Source organism: Seriola aureovittata, chromosome 14 (genome assembly GCF_021018895.1).
Source record: "Seriola aureovittata isolate HTS-2021-v1 ecotype China chromosome 14, ASM2101889v1, whole genome shotgun sequence".
NCBI lineage: Eukaryota > Metazoa > Chordata > Actinopteri > Carangiformes > Carangidae > Seriola > Seriola aureovittata.
This window is the reverse complement of record NC_079377.1, coordinates 16,978,410-16,995,814: the sequence shown is the minus strand read 5'-3', so window position 1 is coordinate 16,995,814 and position 17,405 is coordinate 16,978,410. Positions and strand designations below refer to the sequence as shown.

Below are 17,405 nucleotides of genomic sequence, written 5' to 3'. Positions count from 1 at the left end.
TATATTTCACTACATTTGAACATGGATCCGTTTTTATATTACTTGCTTCCTCTATCATTGTTAATGATTGATAAAAATTGTGTGGGGGAGGGGCTAATGAATTATGTTTATTCAGCTTCTGAAGGGGCCTTGCCAGAGAAAGTTTGGGAACCAGTGCAATAAGTAAAGTGAAGTGAACTGAGCTATAACTGATAAGACTGATAAGAAGGCTTTGAGACATACTCCGCTCCTGGTTCAGGGGCTCCAGGCTGTAACCGTAGGCGAGCAGGGTACAGACAGCGTCTCTGACACTCTCCCTGCCCGCTCTCCTACTCCTTTCATCAAGGAGGCTGCATGGCACGAGGTATGGGCTCCGCTTCGCTTTCACGTCCTAATAATACAAATGCAAAAAAAAAAATCGGCATACAATACAATGACATTAAAATTACTGAATGCAGTAATACAATACGGAACATAAACCTGCTGGGCTGCATAGGTCCATCCCTGCTTGATTCTCTCTCTGGCCCATACACTGTGATCATTTTCTGCCAGCAAGTTAACCACTTCCTCATGGGCTGGGCTCAGAAAAACCTGGCTCAAGTCCACTGGGGCAGGTCTATAGCCACTGGGCTGCTTATACCTGAGGGAGAGAATTTAAAAAATGGACGCATAGAAATGACATTCCAAAACATTATCGTCAAATGAGTGGCTATGGTGTAGTTATTCTTTTGCAGACACAGTTTAATAAGGCATAACAAATTTACATACTTTGTGACTAGGCTCATGTATTTGACTCTCTCCGCAGCACGGTCATCAGTCAAACCAATGTGGAAACCGAGAGCAAGCAGAGTCCTCCAGTGCAGAAATAAACAGAAAACATTCACTAATCACAAAAACATGCAATTACAACAGACACTGGTTACTCATCAGTTTTAAGTGAAAATTTTATTAGACAAAATGAATGAAAATAATCAAGTAGACAAAAGGTTTTGGCTATTGTATGATTCAGGTAATAGACCTCACCTCAAAGTATCCTGAGCCACGTGAAGGTTCTGGTTCCTCTCCTGCTCTGGCAGCTTGGAGAACTCCACCAGACAGGGGTCATGCCTCTTACTTTCATCTCTCACCTGTTTGACAAGAGCTAATAATTTTCAAACTGCAAGGAGCTCTGAAGTGAGCTGGATCAGTCAAGTTTCTTTATAATTCCTAAATACTAAAGTTGTTATGTAATAATTCATCATTTGATATGCAATGATTAAATAAAGCTGGTAGTTAAATGATGTGCTTCTCTTTTCTTACAGGTCCATGTGTCCATCCGAGATCAATCTTGTCCATTGCCCAGAGTTCATGGATATTCTCAGCCATTTTCTCTCTGATGTCCTCAAGTTGTGTTGGCAACACCACCTATGAAGGTAATATGAGTAAATTGGTATATTTCAGCACAAAGGATCAAACTGAACATAAATGTGGATTTTTTTAATCTGCAATCTCTAAATGTAAAATGATTTAGCAATTAGTTTTTTGTAGAATAAAATGAAACCTGACATAACAGCTGATTTTTACCTTGCTGATGTCTACTGGCATGGGAGTGAAGATAACCGGAGTGGCAGGTACTAAGGGGCCGATGAGGTCTTGTTTCCCTTCTCCGTGATCCAAGATATATTTCTGACATGGCTCTACCTTTAGCTCGACTCGTGGGAGCAGCGCCTCAGAGCATGGAGCAAAACCTGGCGGCGGTAAGAAGCGAAACTCTCCGTGTCTTCCCCCAAACAGAAAACGAACCCTGGTGTAAAAAAATAGGCATTTACTACATGTACTGAGGTCCTAATAGAGACAAAAACATAAACTCAGACAAAAATACATACAGCTTCCTGCAACAAATTACAAATAGTAATGAATACTGCATGTTAAGTCAACATTAACTTGGAGGAACCAAAAGCCAGCCATGCCCAACAGTTAAACACAAGCATATCTCCACTACCGACCTGACTCCAGCAGAGAAGCTGACCACAGGATAAAGAAGTCCATCAGCACTGAAGTTCTCCAACATGCCCTGCACAGGTAGACCGTTGACCCGGAAAGAGATGCATGGCGCACTGAGGTCAATACAGCAGCTAACCACATCGTCATTTTTCAGCAGGTGAGGGAAGGGGGAGCTGACTCTGCGGCCCATGCAGCCTAAGATTCAGAAGGCACACAACCTCTTAAGTCATCCATGTACACATTTCTCTTTTATTTCTCCTCAAATCAAAATGAGACAGCATAATAAGGTTTAGCTTGTTTAATTAAACAAACCCCCCAACAACTAAATTAAAACAAAATGCATGTGTATGTACAGTATATAACACATGCGTGCATCCATATGTTGTAACAGTTGAGGCGACATACATTTTTGGCTTTTGGGCCAGCTGCAGGGCTATGATTTTGTGACTGTATTTCCATCTGGCATTTACAGTAAACAATGAGAGGACATGATCAAATGCTATCAGATTAATGCTAAATGACCAATATGGAATCACTCTGCTTTGTATTCAGTGTTACTTTGCCACACTGGAAAAACTAAAAGGCAGTTAGCGCTCTCTGAATAAGTAAGTGTTGCTTAACAATGGTGCTATTTCAATGGCAAAGTTTTCCTATACAGGCATCCATTTTGCTGAATTTCTTTATTCTGTTTAATTAGACATGGTAAATATCCTATATATGACTTTTATGTCACTCAATTATATGCAGTAAGATGGATTTTAAATCTGAATTTTTATCTTTTTTTTTTTTTTTTTTTTACATCTATAGATACTTTTGTTTGTCTCAAAAAGTACCCTGGAATATGTAGAGCAATATATTCAAGTGGGTATTTTTTCAACTCGTCTGTAAATCTATCGTTTTGGTTTTCTGTTTGTCAAAAGATTTAGGATTACAGAATGCAAATCAAAACTGTACGCTAGGTCATGTATCATTTTCTGTTGATGTCCCACTGTATATTCCATCTTTTATTCTATTCAAGTTAAGGATCAGTAAAAACCCAGTGACAGCTCACTGTGATTCATATTCGAGTGAGCGAGTTCCCCACTAGCACTTGTATTGTACACTGAATCCCATATCTCTCGTTTGATCTCATCCTCACCTGACCAGAGGTGAAGCCCATCAAAGCCATATGAGCAGATGTCGTCTCCCACCCCGTTGCCCCCCCAGCCTTCTCCTCCTGTCAGCCTGGGATGGTAGCCCTCAGTGCGAGCCCAGCCAACACGCAGGTGGGTGGGCTCAGATGTGAGGAAGGGGTCGACATGATCCACAACAAGCTCATAGTACCACCTCCGATGCTGGGCTGAATCTTCCCCCATTGCCAGGAAGATGTTTGGTCTCATGCTGTGGAGGTGAGGTGCACACAGGAGACAGACAAAAAGAGAGAAGATAGTGGTGCCTTTATTTGGTGAGATGAACATATAATATTCATCTTAAAGACATAAAAATATATTTGGAACTTGAAAACATGTTACAAAATTGTATAGCAATGAATGAACAACTAAAAAGAGCAGGAAATTAAATTTAAAATTAAATATTTATTTATAAATATAAATAAATGTATCACTGTGTGTGAAAAATTCAGGTGCTCAACTGGAAACTTCGGATGGGGGGCACAGACAAATGGAGTGAGCTCAAAAACACTGACTTTTTTCTTGTACCAAAAACAATCACTGAACTGAATATCTAATTCATGTGTACACCGTCTCTGGTGGATGCTCGTTTGATTTTGACCATGCTGCTCTGTGCAGGACTACACATTTCCATTTGATACTCTGTGTAGCCAACACAGAGCATACCTTAACTTTCATGGGCACAGCACAGTGTGTTAAAAAATATATAAATGAATGAACAAACACAGAACCAGACTCTTGTAGCTTCTCCTTTTGAACCTTCCAATAACAGTGCTGAGGCTAAATTACCAGAGATAATTTGGAATCAGAGAATGAGAAACAGTAACATGGAAAGGTATGTGGACGGGAAAATCACCAATCTGTTCGAATCAAGTCTCACCGACACCTTGTTTGGAGAATAAATTTTAGTTCATGTAGCGACCTTGTCCTTGACAGAGCTCTCATGGCAGTGAACACATGAGGACAGAAGGAGGGCATTACAAGAATGGGAAAAGGACACAGAGAAAAAAGTATGACCTGGTTAAGATAATGTAAGACATAATAGTGGATAAGAAGAATGGATAAAGAAACTAGAATTAAAGCCTTGCAGTTGCATGCCTCTGCCTCAACCAGTCAATTTGCAGTTAATAAGCATGTGAATTCTTGAGTTATGGCCAAAAATGTGTTTTGTGTGGTCACAGTGGCCTTGACCTTCGACCAGAAAAATCTAATCATTTCATCTTTGAGCCCAAATGAATGTTTATACCAAATTTGAAGAACTTCCCTCAAGGCATTCCTGAGATATTTCGCTCACGAGAGTGGAACATACGGACGTACGGACAACCCAAAAACATAAATGCCTCCAGCCACGGCTGTCGACAGCATAGAGGCATACAAATAATGGGAAAGACAGCATCTGGAAGAACTGGCAAATTGTGGTGGGTAAGGAGGAGAAGATGGAAAAGAGAAAGAAAACTGATGAGATGAAGGAAATGAGAATGAAAGCAGATGTACTAATGAGACATTTAGTTGAACAATAAGTAAAAGTGATAGAATGAGAAATGGCTTGAGGAGGAAGAGAGAGCTGGGGAATGGACTGAGCAGGTGTGAAGGATATGAAACAAAATAAGGCCTGAGGAACAAAATAGGCTGCCGATCGAGAACGGCCTGATAAAAGAATCCAGCTGCTGTGGAAGAAAGGGAAGATGGAGTCAAAAGAAAAAACAAGCTCAAAGGAAAAGGAAAATGGAAACTGCATACAAGATCAAACTGGCACAGCGGGCCAAAATATTGAGAGACAGAAGAAGAAGATGAAATATGATGAAACTGATTAAAAAACGTCTAAAGATTAGAACGATTGAGCCATACCACCTCAGGCAGCAGGTAACTTTCCCCAGTCTCATTGGAAGAGGCTGAGATAAAGACATCTGTACTCTGACATCAACATTATTGGTCTGATCTTTTCAGACAAAAGGAATTAGTGCAGCAAATTAAGAGATGACACTGACGGAGACAAGTAACTCTTAAATTAACTCAAGTCAAGCAGAGAAAAGGATGGGCCTGCAGCAGTGAGATCTCTACAGTTGACAAACAGCACTAAATACATGCTGAAGCAAGCATGAGAAGGGCTAGAGAAAAAGTCCTGAAGATGCACTCCATTCAACGCACGTTTTTTAAATGTGCTCCTCTGATATAACATTATATTATTAATAATTATATTTAAGATTTTTAGCGATTCTGTAACCTTTTTGTGTCTGATTTATTATTTAGACAAATCTAAATGCTGAGGAATTCAGAAAAAAACTGAAAAAGAAAAGAATAACGCAGTACAAAACAAAGAAGAATGACTTGGAGACAAAACACGGTGGTCCTATTGAGAGAAAACAGTCTAAATTTTACCTGGTGACCTGATTAACCAGCCGTGTTTGGAGCAGCAAGTCTCTGTCTGGCAGCAGGTTGTCACAGATGTGGTTCTGATTGGACCGCACTGCCACACCGTTGCACACACATAGGGAGCACAGCACCTCCAGCACCTGGAACACAGCCTGTCAACACTTCACCCAGCAATAGTTTGACAAACACATGGAAATGATCCCACATTAGCGAATGAATTTTCCCTAGGGGATAAATAAAGTATCTATCTATCTATCTATCTAACAGATCAACAACTGCATAATAGTGCATGTCATTTTCTCCATAAAAGCTACAATTAGATGAACTACAGCACTTCAGTCAGTTAATACAGCACTAACATGACCATAATGACAGTATTGGTCATTTTGCTTCCACTATTGATAAAGATTGCACATTACTTCTCACAATTGCTATACAATTGTTATACACAAATAAGACCCTGCATACACTACCTTGTTGTTGCATCCATGCTTGTCTAGAAAGGAGATGAGGGAATGAATGTGTCCTTCTTTGATGACATTGAGTGCCTCAGGACTTTCCAGTAGGATACAGTGAAGAACCTCCAAGACTCCTGTACATGACAGCATGCAACTGCTCATTACTATATGGAAGCTACCCTGTATTACTCTGTATATTATCATCAAATTTTGCTATGATGCTGAGATAATGTATGATAATTAATATCAGATGTAATGTACAGCATGTGCACCTGGAATATTTTACTACATAATCACCAATCTGAAACAACCCAAACAGTCACACCCTAAATATGAGATTTCTTTTTAGTATTTTGCCCCTAAAAAGTAGGATTAATATTAAAATGCATACAAATTCAACCAACCAGAGGATGCCTCCAGCCGGTCTAGCCTGCTAATCAGCCAGTCCAGAGATCCTGAGAAATGTGCACAGTTTACACGGTTTCCCCGGATCAGAGCAGCTGAAGGGGAAAAAAGAAGGAAACATTAGGAGTAATATTTATACAATCAATGTTATTCATGCAAAATGGCAGAATTCAAACCACGTTTTTTGGCAATGTATGAATAATTTAAGTTAGGTATTTTAAGCAAAATGCATCTGAATGGGTTCTTGGTTTGGTGTCTGTGTCAGTAGATAATCACCGTTGTGGGGTCAGTATTGAAAATGAAAAAGCAATCTATACTGTATGTGTGATAATTCTCACCCAGTAGCTCGTAGAAACGATTGAGGGTTGTCTCCCACTCTTCTCCCATCTCATTGTGCGCAGCTTCAGCAAAACGAGAAGCACTACTATACTGGTGTAGACGGTCAACACAATCTAGGACCAAATCTATTACACCCTGAGAGGAAAAGTTGGTATTCTTATGAAATAGTGACAAACATATCAGATGGAGGACCAATTTTTTCATTTGCACATATAGATTTACCTCTTCTTGAAACATGTTCTGCCGATTCTTTACAGCTGTCATGCTGTTCTGTTTAGCTTCATGGCCTAGCCCCTCTAGTGGAGGCTGGAAATACTTTATCAGATCCTGCAGACTGCACGTCACTTTCTCTGTCGGCAGGCTGACAGAGGGTAGGGTTCCTTGTTGACTAAAACCATCCAGTTTCCTACAGAAAAGATGTATAAAGAATACAACAATATAATCATAGAGGTGATTTGTTTCTGACCTGGACTCAAACTAACAGACCTCCATCTTCTTGTGGGAAAACAAGCCTGGATTTACTAGTATTAAACTTACTAGTATTACCAGCCCTTGCAATTTTTTGTAATACTGGGCTCCTTATCTGAATCAAGGATAGAGAGTGTTGTGTGTTGTACAGACTGTAAAATGTATGATTCCGGGATAAGTAAATAAAATTAAATTAAATTAAATATCTATATGTTTTTTTACAATGGGAAAACAGAAAGTTTGAGAGAGTATCAGAGTCACAAGTGATTCCATATCTCAGAGTTTTCTCACAGTGCAGAAGTAGGAGACCTAATAATGCAATTGCAACTTATAAAAAGAATGGCAGCGTTCCCATGGTATTTTTTGAAATCTCCTTTGGGTATTGCTGTAGTACTGTATATACCACAAGGAATTTCTTTGAGTATTCCAAGACAGCTAAAGTCTGTGGAAGTGTGGAAGTGAAGTGAAAAGTGTAGTGTAGAATTTGGATGTTCTGCGATACCTAAATCAAGTACCACTCGTATACTACAAAGACTAAAGTCTGTCACTAAAGCAATATCTTATTACACATCAGCCAATAATACACCAATATATCTGCAATAAGCCGATATTGGCCTGGCTGATTTATCAGTCTAGCTCTGACAAGGGCATACACAAAGCTTGTGCTATAAACTCACACTCAGATAATCATTTAGCACAACATTAAACCTCAAGAGAACACTGCAGCTGGAAACAACAACCTGTGTCAGTGTAACCATGTCTCTATCAACCTGATATCCACAAATAAGAGGGTCTAGATATGGCATCCAGTACCTGATAAACCCAGTGAGAAAGAGAACAGCACTCCGGATGAGTCTGGCAGTTTGAGATTCTTCCCTTTGTGAGCGAGACAGCGTCAGCCCATCGTCCATATGACCCTCAGTATGCAAAATGGCCTGGGAACACATCGTTTGCAATTATTCCCTATCCATTCTTTCACTGTGTTAAAAGTGTGAATCAGTGCATTTTCACATTCAGCATTCTGAAAAGACGGTCAATTCGGTTAATCAATAATAATTCTAATCATTTTGAATCTAAAAAGGTTTACCTTTCTCTGGGTTGTTCCCATGCGAGAAGACTTGGCATCGGTGGCTTGGTAGGTGAGCCAGAGCCCAGAGTCTACATGCTGGACATAGCAAATGGAATCTCCATACTTGATCTCTGGGATGCCCATGCCATCGACAATAGTCTTTATGCCTGTGTCAAGCTTCTCCTATAGGCAAAAATCTATTATTACATGTATCCCAAACAGATGTGTCTCTCTGACATAAGTTGGACAATTGTACTACATTAATGACCTTAAAGTCTCCAGTCTACAGACATTTTCAGATTATGAATTGTTCAAAACACTCAAAGTCCAATGCATTTTTCATGGGACTCCTGACCTTCGAGGATCGGAAACAGAAGGAGGTTGAGTTGATGTCAGCCTTGTCCCGATCAACCAGATGTAGGCCTTTCTCTTCTGTAAGACCCAGGTACCTCCCAGTGGTCACATGGCACAGTCTGAACGGCTGCCCCCAGCATGTATGTCTACCACTCCAACTGAGGAATATCAACACAATAGTGTTTTTTGTTGTTCTTTTGTACTCCTTTGAAGGAAACTGAACAATCTATTACATTTTGTTTTTCCTCTTTATTGTTGAAACGGCAGGGAGTAAGGGAGTAAGAGAAACAAAATCCTAATTCCGTTCTGGGACAGTTATATCAAACATGGTTGTGGCAACTCTGTACAGCATTCATGAGCAACAACAACAGAAACAGAAATTCTGGACTCTGTTGAGTCCCTCTATGATCTTAACAATCAACTACTGTGTGCATGTGTGCATTATTCTCTTTGTATGCAAATGTTCCTGCAAGTGACACTATTAAATATTTTGAAAATGTGATGCCCATTTTATACCATCAAAAGCTTTTAAGTGAGTCTTAATATTACTTACACAACATGCAGAATCTCCAACCTCCAGAGAGAGCGGGCGTAGCTGGAGACCGAGCCAATCTCATAATGCATTATCCTACAGTGACAAAACAGACATGACCAAGGAACAAAAGGACATTTTCAATAGCTGACACTAGAAGTGATTAGCCTTTTCAGCTGACTGACCTTTGCAGCTCCTCTCCCTGCTGTGTGGAGGGAATTGTCAGACATGCATCACTATGGCTGTGGAGTAGCCGCAACGTGTCGCCCCCCTTCAGGTATCCTAGAATTAGCACAACAAACACCAGAAATATTCTCTACTGAAAGAGACATTTTGTTGGATCTTTGAAACAGGCAATAACTAGTATCTAAACAAGGCTATAATTATTCTAAGAATAATGATAGCACAGAAGCTATTCTTCATTTCAGTTGTAGACACAGTCCACACTATAATATTTGCCACCTGATTTTGACTCATTGCCAACATCAGTGTGCAAAAACAAGCTGGAATCTCTTTGAACAATCACATTTCTTGGACACAACAATCAGGTGGATTATTTCATTTTAGGGATTGATGGTGTTTTTCAATATGCTTAGAGAACAAAAGAAAAGAAGAAAAAAGAAACTTGCCTTGAGCAACTCCACCTCCAGAGCAGATAGGAGAAACACTCCAGAGAGTCTGCTGGAAAGCTGCATTAACAATCAGACTATCACTTAAGCTTCTGTTGTCAAATACAGTGCCAAAGGACAGGTGCTGGAAAGAAACAAAAATGGGCTCATCAGCATTAAATATAAGTTCTACTACAATAGGTGTTATCATATACAATTATGCTAAACAACTCATCAGAAGCAGAGAGAACACAGACTGCTAACTACTGAGTGAAATCAAAGGATATGAAACCAATGACATATAAATTATAGTGTTTGATTCTGTAAAGCTCAGACGAAAGATGGAGAAGAAACGCAGTGAGCACGCATTCAATTTAAAAACTACAAATGTTTGATTAGTATCTTCTGTAATTTCTTTCAACAGATTAATGTGTTTGACATTTGTTATTGTCTGAAATATCTAAAGTAGATTCATTGTTATGTAAGAATAAAACATTTCACTACTTAACAGACTCACCAGATATCTCTCTGAGGATATATTGACCAGTATGAGGTCATCTCCAACACGCACTTTCTCACCCTCTGACCTCTGTCTAGATGCTGGGTGGACAGTCCACCAACATGCCTCACCTGATCCACACACACACACACAGAAAATATATATATACAAAGGAAAGTTTTTGCAACAAGTTACTCAGTTACAGTTAAAGATCACAAAAAACAAAATATAATTATATAAAGACAATTTAGTGTGATTTAAAAATGCAAATATCTCATCTGTTTGAAAAGGCCCACCACCAAATACCTGCTTTATCCTCTTGCAGACCAACATCAAAAGCCAACTTGTCAGTTGAAGACTGAGATGAAGACAAGCAGCTAAGATACTGGGAGTAAAACAACAGATATATATTTCAGTGCATATATGAACAAATATTTGGAAAATGTTAATAAATCCCTTGGAAAAATAAGACTGAAACATTCTAATTTATGTCTGCATTATATCAAGATGACTCACCATGCCACTGTATGAGTGTAGGAACAACACTGCCTGGCCATAAAGAAGCGTGCGATGGCTTCCTCCTGCTCCCACCTGTAAAACACAACCACGTAGCATACTATGACTCACAGTATGAGAAAAGACAGTAGTGTGAAAAGTGAATAACCTCAAAAAGATCATTATAAAATGTGTGCTTGTTACTTCGTGTAAACACCAGCTGTTCCAGTTTTATGATGATAACCTATTTGTCAGTGCTAAAAGACGGTGCTAACAAAGCAAAAAACTGCGTATGAAACATGGTGATCAAAGTTCGCACACTGTGTGTGACCCTCAAGTTAAGAGTATGAATTTTCACCCTGTTTTTACACATGACTTTGATTGGACAATGACAGTTCAGTCACAAAGTAAAGTCCAATCAGAGGGCAGGTAGTCCCATTACTTTCATCTCTACCGCAGGCTCTGAAAGGTGTAGGAGATTTTGAAGATAGATGATGGCACAGACTCTTTTTCAACCGTGTACAGAATACTTAAGTTCAAGAACATGTATTTACTTACAATTTCATTTAAGCTGATATGAGGTCAGTTTAACCTGGCAACATATTCTGGCTGTAGTATCTTGAAATTCCAGTAAGTTACTTACCCCACATGGCAATCTGAACACTATAATGATTCTGCTAACATAGCAATAAATAATTAATGCATCTTCATATTTAAGGAATATGAAGATGCATTAGAAGAGAAAAGAGGGGAAGAGACTCTCACCTCTGCAGCCAGGTGCTTACTGTGAGCCAGCATCTCCTGCAGAGCTCGGACAGAGAGACACTGGGCCAGCACGAAGCCACATACAGACAAATCTGGTGGAACATTCTGGGGGAAATAAAAGGACAGTAGAGCATAAGTGTTTGAAGTAGCTTCTTATCTGTCGACTCATTCCACAGGCCAACAGCGCAATTAGCAGGATCACGGCCAATTGGCAAGTTGGCAATTCAAATTTGGGAGGAAAGTGGGAAAATCTGGCTCACAAAAAAGAGAAATACATAAATTATAAAATTATTCTGAATACATAAGTGAGAAACATATTAATACTAGATGAAATATGAAATATTAAAAGTCATAAATTATTAATTTAGAGGTGAATTAGTAGTAAGGCACTTTAGGAAAATAAACTTTTATATACTTATGAATTACAAACTATCCAGGCACAATTAACAGACATTCATTAAAGCTTTATGTTGAAAGACAGACAGAGGTCAACTTGTGTTACAAGTTTCTGTGTAAGTTCCTGATGAAACAGCCTAAATGTTTGGTTACTATACAGTGTATCTTGGTGTTAAACATACAGAAGATAAAGTACTTCTGTAGGTCAAATATTGTAAAACATTTTTAGTGAATTATTTGCATCATTTTACACATCTCTCTATTATTATCCCAAATGTCAAAAGTGATGAAGGGTGACAGAAAATGACTAATGAGCTGCTCTGGCAATGAGGAAAAACTGCAAAATCACTGAGGTGGAGCCCTTTACCTTGCAGTTAGAGGTGGACTCAAGCCTGCAAAGTCTGCTGCCGAATCCCTCTGCAGCAAGACAGAGCTTCACATGTTCCTCCTGGGAGGTGAAGGTACTTTTCAAAACCACCTCATCTCCCTGAAAAACACACAGAGAGATGACAACAGTAGGCTCAAACTTTCATGTGCAGAAGAGTTACAGATTCTCATATATCAAAATTATGAAGCTGTGGGGGGTCAAATTAGACTGTGGTGGGCCGCCACTGTCTAGGTGATTAATGGGTAACTGGAGCACATTCACTGAGTGAGATTCATTTAATTTGTCTGTGAAGGCCTAAGCTGATATGGATCAATTACAGACCTTCATCATGCCAAAAAGGAAAGAAAAAAAAAAATCAAGCACTTGGTACTCCATCTGAAATGTATTCTTGTCAGCATTGAGGCCAACGTATAATAAAATATTGAATCTGAATCTTTGGGCATGGTGACACAACATACCCAGTGCTAGCATATATAGACAGAAGACCTGTTAACCAACCCACAAATATTTAAGAAATAAATTAGAGAAACACTAAACAAATTACATCAAAATATACAGTAAACTATACACAGAAAGGTTTTATGTTTTAATTTAAGTGTATTCAGGAAAGACCCTCAGTCATACTGGCATGACTTACATATCAGCACAATATGGTCTATCTCTACTGTAAAAGCATGTACAGTAAATCTCTGTCACCTAAAATTTATCTTATCTTCAATGAAATGGCAAGTCACCCACGTCAAAGGAATTGGGCTTTCACGTCTATTTAAGGAGCTGTAGAGAGGGACAAGATGCCTGGTCCAGTCAGGACTACCAACACCTCTCTCTACCCTGACTGCATACCTCCATATTGGAAAGATAGGGCACAGTCTGACCCCTGATTCACCTTTCTTTCCACTCTTCATATCAGCAGTAGTCTGCAGTCAGTCAAACACACTGCTCAATGCTCAGGCATGGTGGAACATTCAGATGGCTAGAGGACTCAGCTCTTCTTCAAGGTACATTTGGCAAGTGAAAATTCTCAATGCCACAAGACTTAATCCAAATGTCAAAAGCCCTGGCAAGTGGAAATGCATGTTCATTCAGCTGCAACAGACTTTCAACAGACGGGTTTTGGATTTTAAACTGACACTCGTATATATTCCCATCTGTACATTTCAAGGTTTCCCATAGTGTTTTATAGTGGAGGTGGACCACCTTGCCTCAAACAAAGACTACTTTTTGCTACTATCATAAAAAGGGAATACACTTTTATGATATAAAACATTAACCTTCACTGCTCTTTCACAAATGCTGTATATATTTAATCTGCGCGGCCATTATGTTTCTCTTGTCATCTACTAACTGAATTGATCATGAGACAAGATTTGTCATGATCGGGTGGCTTCTCGCCTCAGATGAACAATTTCCTGGGGGAAATCCTGCATTTAATGTAATAATGTGTGACACAGATTTCTACAGTGTAATTTTGTATTGTGGATCGATCTTGCAAAATGACATCACCCTAGGTACTGGGTTTAGAGACACCATCTGCCTGCGGAAGTATGTGTATGTGTCTTGTATCCACACCAGACACTCTCCCTGTGACATGCCCTTATCAGAGGGCAAAGATAACAAGCTGTGAGAGGATAACTTACAACTGGGGAACAATGATATCATCTCGCAGTGAAGATTAAAAAAAAACATTTGTGGTTTTCCTTAACTGTCAGTGAACCAAAAAAAAACTGCGTGATGAAGACGGCGAAAATTCTGCTGGGAGATGTGCGCTAAAAAAGTAAAGCACACATAAATGAAATGTTACTGTAGTAAATGAATTAACAACTTTCAATTGACAGCCTTGGTTGTGCATCAAATGGTCACACTTGATTTTCATAGACCCATGCTTGCAGGCAATATCAAAACTGAGCTGAAAAAATTATGGAAAAAAATATTGTGGAAAAAACGTAGTCAGAGTTAGATTTCAATAAGTAAAGATGTAGCAAACATGGAGTTTGACACATTTTGTATCCTGACACACTATCAGTGGTGGGAAGGAACGAACTACATTTAACTAACTAAAGTACTTCAGTGCACTTCTGAGATACTTGTACTGGGCAAAATAAGCATTGTGAATGTTTCACTTTGGGCGCTAATTGTGATGGGCATTTCTCACTATTTTCTGAATTTTTACAAACCAAATCATCAATCAGCTAAAGAGTCAGGAGATAAATCCATAAAAAAGATAATCATTAGTTGTAATCTTATATAAACAGGGTTGTAAAATGAGCTGCACCCCCACCAACTACACTAAAATACAAATACAAATACAAACTACTCACAAATGAATGCATGATCGCATTAATCTAATGATATAATGTACAATAATCACAATGGGCTACTTTTACCGTCCATTTTGCATATTTTCACTTACATTTTTAATACAGAACCTTTGTATGAGATGGACTATTTTTACATGGTGGTGTTAGTACTTTTGAGTCTGAGTTCCACCACCAATATTGACTCACTGGCTCCTTTCCAAAGACCTAGAACTAAGTTAGCTGTTGACACCTCTGGAACTAATTAAGTCACCTTAGCTAGAAAAACTTTTTTTTCTGGGTTGACCTATATATATATACGCACATCTTTTATCTTAATATTTATTGCTAGTTTGAAAAAGTGTCCTACTCACCGTTCGTAGGAACTGGAATTCGTCGTCGCCCTCTCCAGTGTCAGTCATTATTTGGACCAAACTAGCTACATTAAACAGACGTTGGTGGTAGTTTAGGCAAATATACTCAACTGTCCCTGGTTTAGGCCAAATGACGCTTCCCGGAGCAGTGACACTTTCCAGGCCATTGGTTCGCCAGAAGCTTTAATCCTCGAAGCTTCATTTAACACGACTAACTAGCGACATCTACTGTTGAAATGAATGTGTAGCAGCCTGAGGCCCAATCCCAATGTCTCCCCTAAACCCTGAGCTCTGAACCCTCAGACTTAATTGACGTCACCTGGTGAGTGATTGAGTGCGAGAGGCTGCAAGGGGTCAAAATGGTATAAAGAGGAATGACGACACCTTGATGACGCCAAACATTTGCATTCACTTGCGGGTTTGGGACTTTTGATTCTACATTTTTATTCCCTCCCTTCGCTCCCTGCGTGTAAACAAAATAATAATGTTGGATCAGATCTGAATTCATCATCACGTCGTCATAGGACAAATAACTTCACAGTTGTGGCTCTGAATCACCAGTGAGCTCTGTTTATAGAGTTAGGCCTCGTTGCTTTCGTGCTTGTTTGTTAACCGTTTTCTTCTCTTATTATTTCTTGCGTTTTATGGCCGGTGTTTGCAGTTTTTTACGCTTCCGTGCGTCTCTGATAAACATGGTACCGTGCTTAATGTCTCAACGCTAGGAAATTTGGCTAATTCCCTCAGGCAAAGTCTGCAGAAATGCGGATGTACGGAAAGTGTGCATTAAGGGCTCAACATGTCTGCTTGAGAGCCTTCATGCCCTCGATGGTTTCACAGCCGGACGGTCCTAAACCCTCACGGATTTACCGGGAACGTGCCTCCAAGTCCGTGAGGCTGGACATTGGGATTGGGGCATAGACTGCTGAACATAAAAATGGAGGTTGTCGCCGGGTTTGAAAAGTGAAGCCAATGCGGAAGTGCCTTATATTTGCTTCCTTTCTAATGGCCAGCAGGGGCGACTCGAGGGGGTAAGGGTTGAGTTTGGATCCAGTATTTTTGGGCGCGATTACACTGAGCAGTGGCCCTCACCGGTACATGTATCTGTTACACCAACTTCTCTTTTCTAGGTTATTAATTGGCGATGTTAGAAACTCCCTGAGCATCTCGTCAGTTAGAGCACCTAGTGCTGTTCTGACAATATCCGGTCCCCAAATACTCTTCTTGACATATAAAAAATATATATATTTTGTACCCAATTGTCAACCCTTTGACGATGGATTTGTCTCCATATTGATTGACAATCAGCGTGTAAATGTATCACTTTTAGATACAAAACACCTTCCACATACGTAAAAAGTATAAATTTGTAAACTAACAAAAATGACTCGCAAATATAAAACAGATCTGCAGATACACAAACAAATTACACAAATTAAAACATAGTGAATACGGTCAATTAATGTACAAATAAATGAAAAGCATTTGTGAATATCTTCCTAACATTTACAACTTTTAAACGGGCATTTGTGAATCAATTTTCAATTTGTGAAGCAAAAAAGCAATTGTGGATCTAGTGTAGAATTGAGATCCACAATTCCAAGCCAGTTCTTGCGGATTTACAATGTAAATCTACAAAAAAAAGTGGATTTAAAACAAAAAGTGAACTCTCCTTTTTTGGGTTGTTTTAAAGGTTCTTTAGCTTGTAGTCCAGTTTTACTGTAGTGGTTTATGTCTGGACCTGATCCAGAAAAAGGCAATGAAATCACCCTTTCTTGTTTTAATGGATAAGATAAATTTTACAAATTTGAAAGTGGGTTCTAAACAGTGTTAAGGGTTTAACTAAAATGTAACACCTTTTCACAAAAGTGACAGGTTAAAAAAATACAAATTTAAATGTTATATTTTATGGGTTTGTAATTGTGATTATACTGCAAAATTGGAAAGTCCTTAAAAAAAAAAAAAAAAACTTCTCCATTCAAACTTTATTAATTGACCTTAGTCTTCATGTTTTGAGATGTATGTTTATTGGTAGAGAGAGCTCACTGACATGTACCAACTGTCTCAATTTCCCCCATAATCACAACCAAATTACAGGAAATATCTTGAATATCTTATATTAATGACTCCAGCAATCCTGCCTCCAGAGACACATTCAGGTCGATTTTCATTTGACTAATGCTTTAGTCCTTTCTGTATCTGGTAAACTAACAGATGGATTTCCATGAAACTTGCTTTAGATAGGAGATGAATGCAAGTAATTGATGACCCCCTGTCTGACCCTCTTACATTTTCTAGAATAAAGTACCTTGATTCTCACCAGAGAAACCCTGCCCACTTTGGGTCCATGACCTTTCTTCTATAACACCACAAAAAATCCAGCACCAGAAATCCACTCCCACAAAAGACAATGTAATAGATTGATTGCCTCAACATTTGTTGACCATGTTCATTCCCCTC

At 39.1% G+C, this 17,405-nt stretch overlaps 1 protein-coding gene across 1 annotated transcript in view; it reads right to left on the bottom strand.

Annotated features, from left to right (window-relative positions):
• ryr2b (ryanodine receptor 2b (cardiac)) overlaps positions 1-14,996 on the bottom strand; it is a 63,120-nt gene extending 48,124 nt beyond the window's left edge. The window contains exons 1-25 of the mRNA XM_056396050.1: positions 14,949-14,996; positions 12,260-12,379; positions 11,466-11,601; positions 10,753-10,829; positions 10,543-10,621; positions 10,255-10,367; positions 9,759-9,882; positions 9,315-9,411; positions 9,151-9,225; positions 8,599-8,755; positions 8,262-8,426; positions 7,988-8,109; positions 6,929-7,112; positions 6,706-6,841; positions 6,367-6,462; positions 5,978-6,096; positions 5,511-5,644; positions 3,101-3,342; positions 1,965-2,157; positions 1,543-1,762; positions 1,279-1,383; positions 1,003-1,106; positions 748-831; positions 460-619; positions 223-370 (exon numbers count right to left, since the gene is read on the bottom strand). Coding sequence (XP_056252025.1) covers positions 223-370; positions 460-619; positions 748-831; positions 1,003-1,106; positions 1,279-1,383; positions 1,543-1,762; positions 1,965-2,157; positions 3,101-3,342; positions 5,511-5,644; positions 5,978-6,096; positions 6,367-6,462; positions 6,706-6,841; positions 6,929-7,112; positions 7,988-8,109; positions 8,262-8,426; positions 8,599-8,755; positions 9,151-9,225; positions 9,315-9,411; positions 9,759-9,882; positions 10,255-10,367; positions 10,543-10,621; positions 10,753-10,829; positions 11,466-11,601; positions 12,260-12,379; positions 14,949-14,996 — 3,238 coding nt within the window. The remainder of the gene's footprint in view (positions 1-222; positions 371-459; positions 620-747; positions 832-1,002; positions 1,107-1,278; positions 1,384-1,542; positions 1,763-1,964; positions 2,158-3,100; positions 3,343-5,510; positions 5,645-5,977; positions 6,097-6,366; positions 6,463-6,705; positions 6,842-6,928; positions 7,113-7,987; positions 8,110-8,261; positions 8,427-8,598; positions 8,756-9,150; positions 9,226-9,314; positions 9,412-9,758; positions 9,883-10,254; positions 10,368-10,542; positions 10,622-10,752; positions 10,830-11,465; positions 11,602-12,259; positions 12,380-14,948) is intronic.
• Positions 14,997-17,405: the final 2,409 nt, after the last annotated feature.